This window comes from Cotesia typhae, unplaced genomic scaffold, assembly GCF_013202065.1.
Source record: "Cotesia typhae breed Kobodo isofemale line unplaced genomic scaffold, CoteBio_Ctyphae contig_50, whole genome shotgun sequence".
NCBI classification, from domain to species: Eukaryota; Metazoa; Arthropoda; class Insecta; order Hymenoptera; family Braconidae; genus Cotesia; species Cotesia typhae.
The window spans coordinates 2455600-2475934 of record NW_027423758.1 but is presented as its reverse complement, the minus strand read 5'-3'; the positions used below and the strand labels follow the sequence as shown (position 1 = coordinate 2475934).

General features: G+C 26.1%; 1 protein-coding gene across 7 annotated transcripts in view; it reads left to right on the top strand.

Annotated features, from left to right (window-relative positions):
- Gprk1 (G protein-coupled receptor kinase 1) overlaps positions 1-20335 on the top strand; it is a 30334-nt gene that overhangs the window by 9097 nt on the left and 902 nt on the right. For 3 of the 7 annotated variants that reach the window (XM_074250004.1, XM_074250003.1, XM_074250002.1), the window contains 12 exons: positions 7257-7333; positions 9329-9402; positions 9547-9648; positions 9846-9920; positions 13072-13133; positions 13318-13369; positions 13430-13657; positions 13902-14221; positions 16437-16611; positions 17518-17895; positions 19451-19505; positions 19579-19820. In XM_074250004.1, the coding sequence (XP_074106105.1) occupies positions 7257-7333; positions 9329-9402; positions 9547-9648; positions 9846-9920; positions 13072-13133; positions 13318-13369; positions 13430-13657; positions 13902-14221; positions 16437-16611; positions 17518-17895; positions 19451-19505; positions 19579-19820 (1840 nt within the window). Of the gene's footprint in view, positions 1-4605; positions 4735-7256; positions 7334-9328; positions 9403-9546; positions 9649-9845; positions 9921-13071; positions 13134-13317; positions 13370-13429; positions 13658-13901; positions 14222-16436; positions 16612-17517; positions 17896-19450; positions 19506-19578; positions 19821-20335 lie in introns of those variants that run through there. The other 4 variants (XM_074250008.1, XM_074250007.1, XM_074250006.1 and 1 more) reach the window with 4 other exon arrangements.

Here is a 20335-nt window from a genome sequence, read left to right as displayed (position 1 = left end):
ACCTAATATTCTCACCGTACAAAACACTTGTCAGCTTGTTGCGCTTCAACTGTGCAAAGTAAACAAGTAATATAACGGTCTTGAAAAGTTATTTGACTTGAATGACGTCAAAGATCTCAGACAAAAGTAATTAATTATAATTTTGACATAAAGTGAACATTAAATACTATTTCCTTTTTTTCAGCTGCTGTATAAAATAACTTGAGAGTTGTAAGAATTTACCGAGCATGAAGCTCAATTACACTTAGATTTACCTTGACTATTTTACTGTTTGTGAAATGCTATTCTTGTAGTGCTGATGGTGTACACAACTTGTTCGACTAACAAAAAACACTAAAAAGTGTGTGTTATAGCTTTAAGAGCAATAATTCACCAATGCACTTTAAAATAATGTTTTAAGTGTAACGAATTTAAATCAACAGTTTGGGCATGTATAATAAAATATTTAATAATAATAATAATTATTAGAATTATTGAAGATATACTAGATATAGCCACGTGGAACTGCACTCAAGAAGGATGTTCAAACGGTTATTGAAGTTCAGTTGAGCTTTTACGATTACCTAGTTGTGGCTAGCACTCGAAGAAAATTGGCAATAAGTCGGTTGGACGGTTGAACTAGTAAACTAAGAATGATAAAAAGGAAAAAAGAAAAAAGAAAATACAGGATATAAAAAAAAACGTTGTCGAAGAAATGGAAAAATAAAATTAAAGTGTACAAGAGGAGTTAAAAAAAAATTTAAGAGAAGTAATAACAAATAAAATAAAAAGGTATGGATTCTCGAGTTCTTAAAGTTCTTTAGGTCTACTTAAATTTAAAAAAGAAACAGAAGAGTGTCAACATTTTATTTATAATTTACAGAAATAGTAAATACTAATAAAAGCTCTACAATAAATCGATTTAAATGAGTAGAGAAGACAGGAGACAAAATACAAAAGAGACAAATGGATATCAACATTCTTTAGGTTGATTGATGAAACTTAGTAAATGTCTTGTGTCTAGTGTCTAGTTTCTAGTATCTAGTACCAATACTTTGTTAAAATATCTATCTACTCTACACAAACTACTTGCTGATGCTTAACTTCTAAGTTGACTGGCATCGTTGCAGTTACTACACGCTACACAAACTTGTACACTTGAAATGCTGTTTAAAAACCTTCGTCTCAAAATAGACACGTCGTTGCAGTGTGCATTTTAGTGGATGTAGTTTAGCTGGAAAATGTTTTATAAATTACCCGTATGACGGAGAAACAAAGATCACTTTACTCGTTCAGCTAAAAAAAAAAAAAATTAACTAAATAAATAAAATTAATAAAACTAGGTCAAATATTGCCATTTTTTACTGTTATCGTTACCTCCGAGTACACGCTCTACGTTTCTTTAATGCCATTATCTATAATGTATACTTATATGCTTATATTTTTTATTTCATATCAAGTACTGTATCAAGTGCATCAAGTAGAAGATAATATTAAAGCCGCTGTACTGCTACTGTACCAGATATTGATTGAAGATCATCCCAAGTGTTAGTTAGATGTAAGCTTACATATTTATCGATCCAGAAAATAATCTAAATATTATTTTATATTTTTAGTTAGCTTAAATATCTATACCAACATTTTAACGTCAATGGTAAGTTATCAGGATATACACTAATTTACCAAAATTAAATATGTATTTATATATAAATTTTATATATGTGAAATCTGACGCGTGACGACAACGACGTCGACGTGTGGCCTCGGCCGTGGGAATTGCGCAAAACTAAATTTATTCTCATTTTAGACGATTTTTCCGGATATTTTATTGTTTCGTTGATAAATTATTCATTTAGAATAATTTTTTATATCAATTAGATTTATGACAAGTACACGGTGAAAAAAAAAAAAATAGGGATTTTTCCTACTTTCCAACGTTAACATAGGAATTTTTCTAATCGTAAAATAGGAATTTTTTCTTTATTAACATGATAGAAATATCCATATAACATAGGAAAAATTAATTTATGACATGAAAAAAAATAGAAAACGAAAAAACATCATTCTGAAATTTTCAGGATATTTGTAGAACATGTCAAAGTTTCATATGAAAGAAAGAAAAAATAAATGAAAAATAATTATCATCGAGAAATTCGTAGTTTTTTCAGAAAATCTAATAAATAACGATGAAAGTAGGTTTGAATAATTTTCTTCTATTTTTTCCCAAAAAGAATATTTGATAAAAAAAAATTTTGAAAAAAAAAAATGTCCCGATAAGTCAATTTTTGAAAAAGTTATAACATATGTACCTGAAGTTCCGAACGTTCGGAAAAAAAATTAGTATTTTTTAAAAATAAAATCACTGAATCGGGTTAGCAAGCTGATTTTTTGTGAGCTCCTTCATTTTCAACCTAGAAAGCCACAAAAAAATCATCAATCCTCTAAGACCTCCGGAACAACCCCTAACACCCACCCTTATGTGATAGTAATTGAAGCCACACCGTCCATAATTTTCTGGAATTTTTAATTTTTTCGAAATGTAAAGCAAAATTTGAAAAAAATTTTCTTGAATTTTTTTATCACAAACCGACTGTATATCACTGTTTTACTTTTAAATCATCTGAAATTCCTCGAATGAGACAATTGTTATGTAAATTTGTAATTATTAAATTAAGTTACATAAATTTTAGTGATAAATGAATTTTTTTCATATCACATGGATATTTATATTATTTTAATAAAGAAAAAATTCCTATATTAACATTGGAAAAATAGGAAAAATCCCTATATTTTTTTGCCTTGTACTATATACAGTTGTTAATGAATTGAAACCAGTTGTAAGTTAAATGTTTTAATTTAAAAGTTTGTCTTTTTTACATATATATATATATATATATATATATATATATATATATATATATATATATATATATAAAGCCAACGTAAGTGCGTTACAAAAATACAACATCACTGTATTAATAATGATGATAATAATAATCATATAATGCAGAATGTAACTTTCTGTTGCATTCTCTTGACGTTTGACTATCATATTTTATTTTATTAAAACTTGAATCGTCTAAAAGTTTAACTTGTTTATTATATAAATGAAAATGTATAGAAAACTGCAATAATGTGTGTACATAAATGAAGTAGAACAAAAAAAAAGTTTTCTGGAATGCATAACGACTAAAAAATAAATTGAATGAATAGGTACGCCAATGATAGAAAGGCGCTGAAAAAAAAAAAGAAAAAAATGTAACTAGTGAACAGAATAAAAAATAAAATATGAGAGAAAAAAAAATTCTGTTGCTGCATGAGCTATCGCGTAACAGCAAATGACTTTTTTAAGTGAAACATGATCTGTATAGTTAAATGCATTGCTACCATACCGAATAGAAGAGTAATCAATGCTATTTATTTATAAAAAATTCAATTAACTTTGTTTATTAATCGGCAATTAACTGAGTTGATAACAATTACTCAATCAATAATTACATTATAACTCTTTTGGTCGGTAAATAATTAATTATTACTGTCATTATCAGGAAACAAAAGTTTTATAACAATTATAATCTCAATGAATTAATTATACGGATAATTAAGTTTTTAAATTTATTTGTGGCTTTATTATACTTAATATTAATAATCAATTATTTTGTTACAATGTATAATAAATTAATTGAATATTATAAAAAGTTTTGCATCTTTAAACATGATAATTAAATTTTTATTGTTATTATTGTGTTGAAGAAATATATAAACATCGTAGCTTACGGGTTTAAATTACTGTTACTAATTAAAAAAGAAAAACTGATGGAATTTTTTTAATTGAATTTGAAATGTCACAAGTTTTATCATTAATTTTAATTTATTATACATTATTTATTTTATCTTGCTCCTTTTTCTTCTTTATTGCTAATCGATATAAATGATGTATTAATATTTAGAGTATTAATATTTCAATGTAGAGTTAAAAAAAAATTTTTTTCTAAGCGATAAATGTGGAGCTGAAATACGAATTTTAATCGAGCGTTAGTAGACACACATTAACTATTAATAGGATGTAGCACTACGTTGTACGGAGTATGAGTGAAGAGATATAACGCTGTTAGCTTGGTTACTAAACTTGTAGATTAAAGCATTGATGAATATGATGCTGATGCCGAAGATTATGATTATGATGATGATAATCACGATAGTGATAATTATAATGATAGTGATGTCGCCAGTTGGTTATTTGCGATTCGATAGCTTTTGAAAAGGCATTGCCGATGAAACGCATAAATGAACTGTACGCTAGATTACACCAATGATCAAACGATTCATCTTTTATTAGCTTTGATTTAACTATATTAAGATAAAATTAAAAAAAAAAACTAAGATAAAATGAAGAAACAGAAAAATAAAAAAAATAGAGAAATGAAGAAAACGAAAAGAGAAATTAAAAAAAAAAGGAAGAAAAAGCTGAACGTAAGAAAAATATTTCAAGAAGAAAATTTAAAAGCAAAAGAGAGCAGACCGGTTAAAAAGAAGAAGTCAACATAAAATATTTTAAACGTTGTGTTTCATAAATTTTTTTTTTTTTTTGTTTAAGGTCGGATAAACTACTAAGGTCATAAGCGGCTACGGTAGGGGGTAAACTTTTGAGGTTGGAACTCGTTTTTATTCTTTGGGCTGAGCAGAATAATACAAACTTAAATATTGAAAATATTCATTAGTGTACGCCGGACTCGAATCCGGTCTAATGCTTTGGTAAGCAAGCGCCGCATCCGATAGGCTACTGCGCGCCTGTTTTTATAAATTTATATAGACTATTAATTAATAATCTAATTATATTAATATATTTTTTTTCTAATTTTGTCAAGTTTTAGTTTTTAGAAGAAAAAATTAATCAATTCATTTTGATGTAAGCAATAATTTGAAAATATCATTTGTAACGAGTGTTCATTTATTGGTATCAGCTGTCCATCTACTGGGGCTCTGGTTTTTTTCTTCAATTTTTCTTTTCTGTTAATTACTACGAAATTTTACCAAGTTTTATTTATTTTTTTCTAGTTAATTACACATTTTTACATAAACATAATTTGCTTTATTCCAAATTATCCACTTTTATAATTTAGATGAAAAATATGAAAATATATCATGTAAGCAAACTATTCGTAACGTGATTGGTCAAATATATCAAAGCATAAAAATATATGCAAACCCTAAATTCATGCGCGCGCAAATTTGAATTCTAGTGTATATTTTATTATATTGTTTTGATAAAAAAAAACATGGAAGTTTGCTTAACCGTCCATCTATTGGGGCGTTTACCCTAATATGTTTTATCTCGTCGAGTTATGCTAAAAAATAGCATTGTCTCAAATTTGAAATTCAATGATTGTGGCGGAAATTGTAATGTTAAATAATATTTTCATATAATTTTTAAACGCTTTCATTCATAAAAACAGAATTGATGACGCAATTACGTTTATAAATTATTTATACAATAAATTGGACATCAAATTTACAAAAACGGCATGCTATCCACAAGTGATGCTTCTACCCTAAATGTGACGTAACGCGCCATGTTAGCAGGATTACGTCCACAGTTCTTAACCGATTTTTACGAAATTTCGTAGACTTATTCTATGAATCACTACCAAGATCGAGTTCGGAGATGAGCAAAATCGGCCGGTTAGTTTATGAGTTCTGGGTGTTTGAAAATTTTGTTCATACTCAAAAAATTTTGAATTTCGTCGATTTTATCGAAATGATTCTCAAGATGTAGAAGATAGATGAAATCTATTAAATTTATCTTCAATTTAAGCTATTATTTGTCTAATTTTAATGATTTTCAAATTAATTCCACGACTTTGAAAATTTGAAAAAATTTTTTAAATGAATATTTTTCGGGAATTTTTATTTAAATAATTTCTAAGCCGTAAAAGATAGATCAAATTTATTAAATTTATGTAAAAGTTCATATAATTATCTTCAACTCAAGCTATTATTTCATTATTTGGAAAATAAATAATAATTTTTGTCTTTTATCGTCAAATAATTTCCATATATTACAAATCCTATTTTTTAGGTAGATTTCTTTTTCAATATTCACTCTAGAAATTTACTAATTCATATCGGGTGTGGCCAAATGGCACTTTTTTTTTTCAAATTAATTATTTTATAAAAAATAAAAGCTATGCAATGTATAAAATTTAACTTTAGATATTCTGTATAAAATACCCAGTTATAAAAAAATTTATTCAAACAAATTTATTCTAGAACTTATAGAAATATTCCATCCACTAGTTGGAATAAAAATTCAATAATGTATCAGTGAAAAAATTTTTATCAACAAAACCTGCGTCTCATTCTCAAGACTTGTGAATGCTTACACTGAGCATGATTGTGAGATATTTGAGTGTATAACACATATGTATATCTAACATATGGTTATGTCTATTTCAGTGAATTCATCGATGAATTTTAAAAACTTTCAACAAACATCCTTGCTCATGTTGACTCTAGAAAAACAAAGTCTAAAACTTTTAATGAAATATAATCAAACAAAGTAAAAAACAATCTAATCTCTAACGTCATAGGAAATCACATTATTATTTCATTTGTAACTGATCATTGACGTATTTCGTTAATTGCCAACGCCTCGGGCTATGACGAAAAATTCTGTCAAAAATTAAATTTAATGACAAAAAAAAAATAATTCAATCCATCACAAGTCATAAATTACAAGTATAAAAATGTTTTTATCCAGAAGTACAATAAGATAAACTCTTAACGCTAAATTTTTTATGATACTCCGAATTCTCGGAATGTAGATTCGCATGCGCGATGCCCTGAGTTAATAAAAAAAAAATAAAAAATAAAAAAAAAAAATTCTACTATCCAATTGATGGAATTTATTTTGAGGATCGATTAGATTTTTTTATCATTTTATTCCTTACTCTCGTAAGGGTTACTTTTATATGACTGGCTACGTCTTAAATCCCCATACTTCTAGGCAATTTTGTTTACTTCCTTGACTATTTCCTGGTCATAAATTACATCGAGGTTTTTTTTTATTCAAAGTAGTAATTACACTGAAAAATTCGAAATTTTCCAATTTAATAATTCTCTTTTTATAATAAATTTAAAATTTTTTAAATGACTTAGTGCATAAAAAAAGTAATATTGCTTCATAATTTATCTTGACTGTAACTTATAATTTATACTATAACTTACCTCTGCTACCTTCATACCGTTAATATAAATCAATTTATTTTCTGTTACAGCGTAAGGAGTGTGATGCATAAACATCTAGAAGCAAAAAATGATGTTAACTTTGATAAAATATTTAACCAAATGTTAGGTAACGTTTTGCTAATTATTTTTCTATGAAATTACTATAAGTGTGAAAGTAACAGACAACAAAACTTTGAAATAAATTTGAACTTGATTTCAGACAACTCCAAAAATCGATTTTTTTTGTATTTTGAAAATAGATTTTTTTAAGAGTACGTTGGCGAGAGAAAAAATAAAAATATTCAATATTTTTGAAGTTATCTTATAAATTAGCGACGGAGCTGTAATTTTGAATCGTACTGAAATTTTTTTCAGAAATTTCCTCCTCTTTAAGGATTTTTTTTTCCGACTTTTTATATCGCCCATAGTTATTGAGTTATTGGGGAAAAACTGAGATGTTTTATTTTGTTAATGTTTTGTGTTGATGACAAATTGAGACAAATCTATCAAAAAAATAAAAAAACAACAACATTATTTTCAGAATTTAATTCCGCATCGAATGAGTGACTGTTCATATTTTTTATCAGATTTTTTAGAAAATTTAAATAGGATTCTTACAAAAATTTCCGTCGCTATGTAAAATATAGTAATGGATACCATTCTACATAGAAATGAGATCAATTCTTTTCTCTCCGTAGAGAAGTGTATATGATTGATTTTACCCCAATTATGGAGGGTAGAAGTGCTTCTACCCTCCATAACCACAATAAAATAACACAAAATTTCCTTGAATCTGATCGCAGCGTCTACTATCGGGTCACACTGAAATAAAAGTAAAATATTTTGGAATATTCGATACTACAATCGCTGCGCGGTCTGCCAGATCCAGCCAGATCCAATGTACAACTTTCCAAAACTAACAACAATTTATAAACAAAAAATTATTCAAATAAACATTTCTCCGTGGACTAAATTGTGAATCTAAACTATTCTCGAATTAATTGAAACACACACAAAAAATTTCATTAAAATCTTATTAATATGAATCAGAGAATTTCTTCAAACATTATTTATTATGGTATCTACTTAAATAATATAAATATTGTAATTTAAAATTAAAAAAATTTCTGATCTGCCAGAAGGTAGTTTGTTAAAAATCTAATTTTTAATCGTTAATTACTTTCTTAAATAATCTCAGGGTCTAAAAATTTGATAAATAAATAAATAAATAAAATCTAAAAAATATAAATTTATATCTTCTTTTAAATCTTACGCATAAACGTCCTGAATTTAAATATTTATCTTTTTTGTGCATAAGTAAGAAATAGAAAGCAATTTTTTTTTCTTCATGTCAATAGAAAATGACTGATAAATCCAACAATTTTAGAATTCGCACCAAAGCTCTAAAAAAATTTGATTAGTTCACTATTTTATAAAATTAAAAAAAAATTGATTTTTTACGTTTCGAAGTTTGAATAATGTTATATCAAAACTAAATAATTTTTTTGTTGAAAAACATTAAAAAATTGTCTGGTGACTGTTAACTTAAATGTCTTTATTATGATATTAAAATTGAAAGACATCTGGTAACTAAAAAAAAATTTTAACAAATAAATTATATCAAGGAAAATTTATTTAAAAAATTTAATCTTTAGAAGCTTTAAAAAATTATAAATGCATTTTTTCAAAAATAATTTTCTAGAATTAGTTTATTATATGACATTAAAGTTATCTGTCACTTGATTAATTTTTAATATTATTTAACAATTAAATTAATTCTAAAAAATTGCATTTTTAATTTATTAAAATTTCTACACGTCAATTTTTTTTTCTATAATTTATCTATAATAAAAATTTTTTAAATTATCAAATATCTGATAAATTAATTGTCATATTAAAGCTTCAAAATTATATGATTATTTTGAATCGCCTAATTGTTTTTTCCCCTAAAAATAAAAAACAGTTACACAGCAAAAATATTCCAGTAAATTCTTTTTCCAATTAATCTTGTATTAATTAAATTTCCCGCAAGTTTTTTAAAAATTGTCCATCTGCTACCATCATACTCACCAAATAGACATCAAAAACATTGAAACTAATTTGAAAATTGACTTTGTTTCAGGGTACCTTTTATTTAAAGAATTTTGCGAGACTGTATCAGAGGAACCAGTTCCTCAGCTTAGGTTTTACGAAGAGGTCGGCTATTAACCATTTAAGTTTAAGTTTAAGTTTATAAAAATAATTTTATTATTAAAAAAAATAAATTAAATTTATATCTCTCTATTTAGTCAAATACATAGAGTTTAAAAGATATGTAAATATGTATTATATGTTTGACAGATAAAGGCGTACGAAAAACTAGAAGCCCCAGAAGAAAGAAGAAAACTTGCACGAGAGATATACGACAACTTTATAATGAAAGAACTCCTGGCGCATTCACATGTAAATATCCAACACCACACTTGGCTTTTTTTTATTTCCTTTATTTTTTTTATCTATCATGTCACGTCGCTATACTATGAAACGAATAAAAATAAGTTTTTTCTTTCACTTACTTTTTTATCTTTTTTAATGTATTGCGCTATCATTATTATTATTATCTGTATTTTTAATTTTAATTTTTATTTTTAAATTCACAGGAATACTCAACAGATGCTGTCTCTCATGTACACAAATATCTAATGAAGAATGAGGTGCCTGTTAATTTGTTTGAGGTAAATTTAGATTTATACATATTAATATATTATGTGTATGTATGTGTGTGTTTATGATTACGTTTAATATCCTAATAATATTTTTATTGCCACTTTTTTTAAGATTTCATCGTTTTTTGTAAATTGTTTCACGTTAATTAAGTTTTTATCGGCTCATAATTTTTTTTAAGTAAATTTTAATTTTTTTTTGGTTTTGGAAAATTATGATATCATCTCTCCGTGTGAAGAAAAATCGTTAAAATCTTAAAATTGTCGTTTTTTAAGATCTTTAACGTGACACAAACTAAGACTATTTTGATTTTTTTAAGAAGCCAAAAAAAAATTCTGAGAGCAGATTTTTGAAATTTGGTTTTCGAACTTGTTATGAAAATAAGACAATATCACAGCGATAGCTCCGGAAAATTATTAGAGAGTCTTAAAATAATCTAAAAATCGTATTAAAAAAAAAGTAAAAATCGTCTTAAAAAAATCTTTAAATAGCTTTAAAAAAATCTAAAAATTATCTTAAAAAAATCTAAAAATTGTCCAATAAGTTTTCAACAATTTCAATTTTCTAAAAATTAATTTTTTCATAACAAATTCAAGAACCAAATTTCAAAAATCTGTTCTCGAAATTTTTTTTTTTTTGGCGTCTTAAAATAGTCGTGGTTTGTGTCGCGTTTAAAATCTTAAATAAACAACAATTTTAAAATGATTTTTTTTTTACACGGGTTAGTTTAATTTAATTCAATTGCACACCTCATAAGCGAAGCGTTGAGGTAGTGCTCTACTCTCGAAATGTCAAAAAAAGCAGTTTTCTCGAAACTGATATTGATTTTTTTTTTTTACTTATATCGCACTTACAGAATAATAAGAGTGCACTTATGTCAAGTCAAATAATCTGTCAAGATTATAAAATATATTTTAATAACAATTATTTTTTTTAACATAGTAAGTAATGACATTAAAAATAATTTTAAAAAAATTATCATACCGAAATAATTTTTTAAACTATAGCAGAGTTTTCTGTTTTTTATTATTTTGTTTTTTGTATTTTATTTTAGTCAAATTTATTATAGAAAATAAAATTATGAAGCGCTTTTGAATTTTCTAAACTTTTTTTAAAAATTATTTATCATACATACAGCTATTATTAAAATTAACAAAAAAAAATTGAATTGAAAATATTAGCTTATGTTATTATTGAAATAAACTTTAAAAAATATCTAAAATTTTTTTCCATTTCTTTAAAATTTTCATTGATATTTCAAATGTTTACTTAAAAATCAAAGAGTTTTTAGCCTGTGATTTTTATTTATCATAAAAAATGATTTGTTGTTGAACAATTTTTTCAACTATAGGATAATGTACAAAAATAAACATTTTTATTTAACTTTATTCTATTTTTCGTTTACTTTAAAATAAGAAAATATTTGGATAGCTCCGACATTCGCATCATTGTATATTTTACAACGAAAATATTACTTTTTTTTTATTTACTAGTCACCCGCTTCGGTGATAACTCAATATTTGATTTAATTAAAAACAAATCGGTTATTTGCAGTAACTTTTTTAATCTTTATTAAGAAAAACTTTTTTATTGCTTGGAATATTTATAAGATAAAAACAATGAAGTGTTTCGAAATTTAAAAAGGTCGATAAAACTTTTTTTTTATGTAATAGATTATTAAAGAAGAAGAAGAAAAATTATTAAACTTTTGTAACCAAAAACAATAAAAACTGCACTTTAGAATAATTATAGTTATAAAGTTTAAATCTTATCTTCTAATGAAACAGGCATTTGATACAAACAAGCTCTTTTGCAAATTAATTATGACAAAACTTTTAATGGGATAACAAGTTTAAAAAAAAAAAACATGTGCTAGACAATAAAGCTCTAAATAGTATTGTTGTGGACGATATTTTGAAAGCTTATAAAAATTAAAATGCAATTAATTATTTCTCTCTAATTTACATTTACTAAAAAAAGAAACGTTTTATAAAATTGTTAAAATATAAACTATATTAAGTGTAACGTAAAAAACACACATACCCTTCAGATAATTAAGTAAATGTAATTTATTATTCAGAAGTTGAATATTTGAGCTTTTGAACCCACGTGTAAATGACGTTTATTCTCAATCAATAATTAAAAAGCGACAATATTTATTTTGGTAACACTCCTAATTTATTTACATAGAAAAAAAATTTACTTGAATTAAGTAAATAATTTTGAAGAACTTTATCTTCTTGGTTTGAGTAGAAAAATTCTTAAGGGGTTATATCCAGTTGTAATTTTGAAAAAATCGAAAAATTTTTTTTTGCATATTTTGAATGTATATATTCGAGAATATTGTCTGTAAATTTCAAAGTAATCCGGTAAATAGTTTCGGAGTGATGAGTGTATCTGTGAAGACGTCTCCGAGCGTTTGAAATTAGGCGGAACCGTAACTTTAAATAATAGCCAAAACTTTAAATGCGTTTTTCTCGAAACGATGTTTTCAAAGTCGGTGAGGAATATTTCTCCGAAACGGTTTGACCGATTGACTTGAAATTTTTACAGGATCTTTTTAGATACTTTTGTCAGGTAATGATCGAAGGAATAAAGTTTTTGATAAAAATTTCGATTTTTTAAGTCACTTTCAAGTGTAAATTTTCGTGCAAAAAAAAATTTTTTTTGTTGGGAAGCCGCTATTTAGTCTAAAATCAAAATTTTGACTATTTCTTCGATCATTACCTGTATTTATCTATCCTAAAAGTAATCCTTTTGTTTTTTTTTATTTCAAATAATTTGGATCAGAGATATCTTCCTCACCGCCAGACACCTTTTTGTGGAGGACCTTCAGGAGATCTTCTACAGGAACAACGGAACCCAATATTTTTATTAATAAAATATGAATTATTAGAATACGTTAAATTCGCTAAATGTTGATATATTTTATGTACATATTCAATAAGAAGCCTCTCCAGAAAAAATTAACAAAAAAACATATTTTTTCGAACTTACAAGTGGATATAACCCCTTAAATTAAGAAAATTTTCTTGGTTTAATTAAATTTTTCTTGATTCAAGTGAAAAAAAATTTTTTTTTGTGTATAAATAAAAATAAAATTTTTGCATTATTATGCAAAATAATAAATTCATAAAAAATTAAATAAGGTTTTATTTTTAGCCATACATCGAGGAAATTTTCAATCACTTAAGAGGGGAGCCATTCAAAAAGTTCCTGGAGAGGTAATTATAAAAGCAATATTTATTTATAAAAAAAAAATTAAACAAACAGTCTTTTGAATAATGCATGAACATTCGAAGAAACGGACTAGTTGTTTAATAATAATAATAATAAAGAAAAAAAAAAAAAAACAAAACAAGGGATCACTTGAGTAGCATTAAAACTTGTGGTAATAATATTTTTCAGTGAAAAGTACACGCGTTTTTGCCAATGGAAAAATCTCGAGCTAAATATTCAGGTAAGCGAGAGACGTTTCTGTGTTTCCATTCACGTCCCTCGAGGGAATGTTCAATAATAGATAGAGCTCGTCAACGATTTGCCATTGTTTCTCCAGTTGACAATGAACGACTTCAGCGTGCATCGCATAATAGGAAGGGGCGGCTTTGGCGAGGTTTACGGATGCCGCAAGGCCGATACAGGAAAAATGTATGCGATGAAGTGTCTCGATAAAAAACGTATCAAGATGAAGCAGGGTGAGACACTTGCACTCAACGAGAGGCTAATGTTATCTCTAGTCAGCACCGGGGTATTTATTTACTTTATTTATCTTCTTCATTATTCCTAATTACCGGCAACATCAACATCAACTTACACAACTTAAACTTAAGCTTAAGCTAATGTAGAATTATTTATTAATTTATTTATTTATTATTTATTAGCATAAGTGTAGTTATTAATTAATTTATAAGATGAAAATTTACAATATAAATAATAATAATAATAATATGTTTTGTTTTTCTTTCTCCAATTATTTTTGGATTGATAAACAGCAAAAATTCCAGGTGGATTGTCCATTTATTGTCTGCATGACATACGCCTTCCACACACCCGACAAATTGTGTTTCATCTTAGACCTGATGAATGGCGGTGATTTGCACTATCACTTGAATCAACATGGTGTTTTCAATGAACTTGAAATGAAATTCTACGCCGCGGAAGTAATTCTTGGTCTTGAACACATGCATCGACGATTTATTGTCTATCGGGATCTTAAGCCAGCAAATATTTTGCTCGATGAACACGGACATGTTAGGATATCCGATCTCGGGCTTGCATGTGACTTCTCAACAAAGAAACCTTACGCAAGCGTGTAAGTCATTTTTTATTTATTCATTCTATTAATATCTAACATTAATATTATTGATGCTATATAAATTTAATAAAATCCTATTTTAAAACCGCAATTCAATATAGTTATCATAATATTAAAAGACAGTTTATTCTTCTATTCTTCTAAAAATAAATAAATATTATTTCTCAAGTTATTTCAACTGTCGTCGAAATATTATGTTTATTTATAAGCTTCGAGAGTACGCTTGTGGTTATTGTAATGAAAAAATTATCCCTCTGGAATTCTAGATCAAAATATAGAGGGATAAATTAGTTAATTGCATTCTAAAAGTATTACTCATCCCTGGATTTCTATGAATTTTAGATTACTGATTTGAAATTATCTTTTTTTTTTTCAAAGAGATAATTTGACAAAGAAATTAAGGGCGTTCTTTGATAATACCCGACTTGTTTTTTAGTATTAAATTATTAGAAATGTATTAAAATATTCGCATAATATAAATAAATTAATGTGTTAGTGACAAAATGGTTAGCATTTTAGTGATTATATGATTTTTTTTAAATCTAGTTATTGTGCTGTCTTATGTCGTAATTTGAAGAAAATTTTGTTATAATACCCTGGCAGAAAGATTAGCTTAATTCAAGACAAACATTCTTGAACCAAAACTACTACAAGAAAATTTATTGCTTTTCCTTATTATAAAATATTTTCTATTGAGTCAATTTTATGAATCAATATCAAGATCAAGTTTAAAAATAAGCAAAATCGGCTGGTTAGTTTACGAGTTGTGGGTGTTGAAAAAATTTTTCATTTTTTAAAAATTTAAAATTTTATCAAATTTATAGAAATGATTTTCTAGCTATAAAAGATAGATTAAATCGATTAAATTTATCTTAAAGATTACGTACACGGAAAAAACAAGATGACACTGGATATCATTCTAGATTATACTCAGTGATATCTGTGGTGAAAAAAAATTTCAGATAGTAGCGAAAAAATCTAGATTATACTGCGTAATATCTGGATTATACTCATTGTAATCCAGATTATACTGCATGATATCTGGATTATACTCATTATAATCTTGATTATATCAGCTACTATCTGAAAATTTTTTTCACTCAGAACAATCTAGGGTGATATTCAGTGTAATCTTTTAATTATCTTTAATTTAAGTTATCATTTGTCTAATTCTGATGATTTTTTTAATTAATTAGGTAATTTAGAAATTTGAAAAAATTTTTCAATTAATATACTTCGAGACTTTTTCTTTAAAAAAATTTCAACTGTAAAAGATAGCTCATAATCCAATTGGTGACGAAAAAAAAAAAAAAAAAAAAAAACCGGTTTGTTCACAATTAAGCTCTCGCAGTTCCAATTTCAAAAAATGAGTATCGAATTGAGTTGTTCAATAAAATATTTTGGACACTGTTAAAAAGTTATCGAAAAAAATTGACCCAATTATGTTTGGAATTTAATAATGAAATTGAATTTATTACATCTATACCGAATCTCACATAAATATCTTCAATTTAATATTCGTCAACTTGGGATGATTTTTTCAATTTATTTCGTAATTCGAAAATTAGAAATAAATTAATTTTAGGCTTTTATCGTCAAATTACTTTTATATATTACAAATTCTATTTTTTAGGTAGATTGATTTTTTAATATTCATTTTATTTTAGAAATCTACTTATCTATATCGGGTGTGGCCGAATGGCGCTTTTTTTTTAAATTCCAAAATCGTTTCATTATTGTTTATTCAATTAATATTTCACTAGGTGACTCGTGTTAATATTTTGAAAAACTAAATTAATTAATTATGTTTATTTATAGATGAACTTGGTGGATGAATTTTTTGCACTCGTGTGTAAGCCCTATCGCTTTAATTACGTAGTAAAATTATTGTCAAATGATGGCATTGTATTTTTTTTTTAAATTTCTTCAACCAAAATTTTTTTTTCCTTTTTTTGTCTATAGCAGGAAAAATAAAATTTTACACAATATATAATTTTCTTTAAATTGTTAAAATATTTTTTTTTTTAGATCATAAATTACCAGGGAAATTTTATAAACTCTAAAAACCACCAGCGTTTCAGAAGTTTGTAGTAAATTCATGAAGTTGAATGAAACAAAACAAATAATAGAAACAACAACAACAACAACCATTGATGGTATTTCAAAAACAAGTGCAAATAATATTGAATTGTATTTTATTTTTATTTATCAGTGGTACACACGGATATATGGCCCCTGAGGTGCTGTCAAAAGGAACGACATACGATTCTAGTGCTGATTGGTTTTCCTTTGGCTGCGTGCTCTACAAACTGCTCAAGGGTCACAGTCCATTCAGACAACACAAGATTAAAGATAAAAATGAAATCGATCGAATGACATTGACGATGGTGGGTGTAAATATTGTTGATAAATTTGGATTAATATGTATTTATTTATTTGCATCATCAACAAAAACAATTTTGCTTAAAATTAATTTATACGATAAAATTGATCTTCAAATCTGACTGATACCATTGGAGAGATTTGTACTTGAATTTCTGTTTATTTACAACTCAGAGATGATGATCAATTTGATATTTATGTATTTACAAGTCATTAGCTGTCCGATTTGCTAGACATAAGTTAAAATTACAAATTTCTTTTTAACGATAAATTTACTATTTAAATGAAAAAAAAAAAAAAAAAAAAAAATGTAAATATATATTAAATTCAAATTCAATTCTAAATTTAATTATTTCTTATGATTTATATTTCATTAGAATAAAAGACTTGTTAGAAAAATAAAAGTTTGTTAAAAAAATTATTTCTATTTGATATTAATACAAAAAAGACCATAAATAATTATGCGAAAATGTGAACTATATAATTTATTTTTTTTTTTTATTTATAGAGTTTAATGCCAAGGCGGTAGCTAAATGGCAAAAGTATACAAAGTAAAAAATTTTGCGTCATTGCATCAAAAAACTTAGTGTTAAATATTTAACATTTTTATGTGTAAATTTTACACTTATTCTATTAAATCAACATAAAAAAGTGTTAACTATTAAACATACAAATTTTTAACACATAATTTTCGGACGCAATAACGCAACGTTTTTTACTGTGTACATTTTATTTACATTACAGTACACGTAGTTTATTAGTGAAAGAAATTTTCAAATTTCTTTGCAATTTCTTAGAATTATGGGCGAATAAACCATAGCAGATTTTTCTGTTTTTTATTATTTCGCTTTTTATATTTTATTTAAATCAATTTTACTGTGAAAAATTTTTTTTGACTACTTTATTTGCAGAATGTCGAGTTTCCAGACACGTTTTCACGTGAATTATGTTCACTTTTGGAGGGCTTGCTACAACGCGATGTCAACAACAGGCTCGGATGTCGTGGCGCTGGAGCTGATGAATTAAAAGCACATCCGTTTTTCAGTGGAATTGATTGGCAGCAGGTTTATCTCCAAAAATATACTCCTCCCTTGATACCACCGAGGGGTGAAGTTAATGCGGCGGATGCATTTGACATTGGTTCATTTGATGAAGAAGATACTAAGGGTATCAAATTGACAGACGCTGATCAAGATCTTTACAAAGAATTTCCACTGGTTATCTCCGAAAGATGGCAAGCCGAAATTGCCGAAACTGTTTTTGAAACAATCAACATTGAAGCGGATAAGGTATTTTTAGATTTTTAAGACGTTATGCTTTATATCATTCAATAGTTAATGAAATAATCTATATAATAAAAAAAGAATAAGGAAAATTTTGTCTTCGGCATATTTATATTATGAAATTATTTTTTTAAATTAAATTTTGTACACGGAAAAAAGTAAACTGTAATAAATAACTAGAATTCAAATTTGCGCGCGCAAGCGCGCGCCTGATTTTCGGGTTTACACATATTTTCATGCTTATAATATATTTGACCAATCACGTTACAAATAGTTTGCTTACATGATATATTTTCATATTTTTTATCTAAATTATAAAAATGGATAGTCGATTTGTAATAAGAAATGATCAACTGCTAAAAATTACCATTTCAAATAGTAAAATCGTGATTTTAATAATCACTATGTAATATTTATTATTTAAATGCTACAATTTATTCTTTACATGGAAGATAATTCTATTTCAAACAGAAATATTCGCTATGTGAATGTCTAAAATGTTAAAGTATAATAATTAAGAATTTTGACTTTGATATTAATCATTTGGTACCTAAAAAATGATCGCATGATATGTAAAAAATATAAAATACAGTTACTAAATTTCTAATACAAGCAACGTCAATATTTACAAAGTAAAATGGTAAATTTTAAAAATCAAACTATAATTATTGACTTGCTTGGACTGGTAAAATATATATTTTAAGAATATAATTTTTACTGTTTGAAATATTAAATTCTCCGAGAGTGAGACCCCTTTCTTCTTATCTGAGTTCCCTCTTCTTCTCATAGTATGGACTATATATTAAAACGGCAATTTTTACCGTTTGAAACTGTAATTTTTTAGAATGAGAGAGTCGTCATTTACTTTCGTGACAGCTACTAATCCCTTATTTTCGATATTAAATTATAAATTGTGGCTTTTACACTTTCTACATTAAGTTCTGTAATATTTATATTTTTACCACCCCGATGTCCGCTTTACTGTTTGAAACTATACAAATTAACCGGAATCCGGGAGAATTTTACAGTTTACTTTTTTTTCGTGTATCATTTAAAAGATCTTGACCTGAATTACTGTCTTTTCAATGTTTCATATGCTTTTTACCAATAATTAATTTATTATGATAAGTTTGCGAAAATAATTGATCCGGTCATAGCACTATTATTTTGAAAATTTATTTCAAAAGTACCCAAAGTATATAAAAAATCATCAAGCCAAAGTTTTCTTATTCTTTGTAGTTGCATAAGGTAAAATACCCAGTAGTTGAACAGGTTTTAAAGTAAAATGGATTTGATCCTACTTTTAATATATAAAGATGTAATTATTAGTTCAAATTAGTGATTGAAGCGCAAAATAACAAAGATAATTGAGGATTTATATTTTGACAACATTTTTGAGATAGACTATGAAAGAAATAGTACTTGAACTAATTTTAAGTTTTGATTTATAATTGAAAAAACTTCAAAAAGATAAAAAATTTTTATAAGTTATCAAGTGCTGGATACTTTACCTTAATGACTGCAGGTTGCTAGTAATTATTAATCAATCATTTCTTTTTAGAATGAAAACAAAAAGAAGGCCAAGCAAAAACAACGATTTGATGCTGATGAAAAAGGTTAAATTTAATTTATTAATCAATTTTAATAATTTTGACAATTACTAATTGTGTTTTTATTTTTCAATTTAAGAATCTGATTGTATACTTCATGGATATATTAAGAAACTTGGAGGTCCATTTGCAAGCGCTTGGCAGACGCGATACGCAAAATTATACCCCAATAGACTAGAATTACATCCAGAGTCAACCACAAAACCTGAGCTTGTTATTCTAGATCAAGTAGAAGAAGTAAGTGCTGATTTACAGCATGTTAAAGGTGAACAATGCATTGTTGTACGTACCCGTGATGCTAAAATAGTCCTCACTAATCCCGTAAGTATTTTCATAACAAATAATTTATATTTTTTTATCTGATTCAATGGAAATTTTATTGCCTTTTAAATAAGCTCGGCTTTTAGAAATAATTTTATTGATTTTTAGTAGACAGATGATACCAACTTGTATATTTATATATTACGGCTGTCCCATTTCAATATAAAGCAACCACAAAATTTTGTGACCTGGTTTTTTTCAATATTATATTTTTTATTAATTTATTTAAATGATGTGAAAATTTTTTTTTCTTAAAAAATTTCTTTTCTACATTTCTTTTTTATATAAATCAAAACTTTTATGAATTTGTAAAGTAAAATTTTTTTTTTTATAAAAAATTTCAGTTTCTGTGTTTTCAAATTGAGTAATTCTTATTTTAGATAAAGATATACTATCTTACAATTTGAAACCATGAACAGAAATAAACAAAATTCTTCAGATTGTTTGGGTTTCGATGAGGAAGAGAAGCTATTTGATCGAAGGTTGACTCAAAACTAAGCGTCATGCGTTCATAA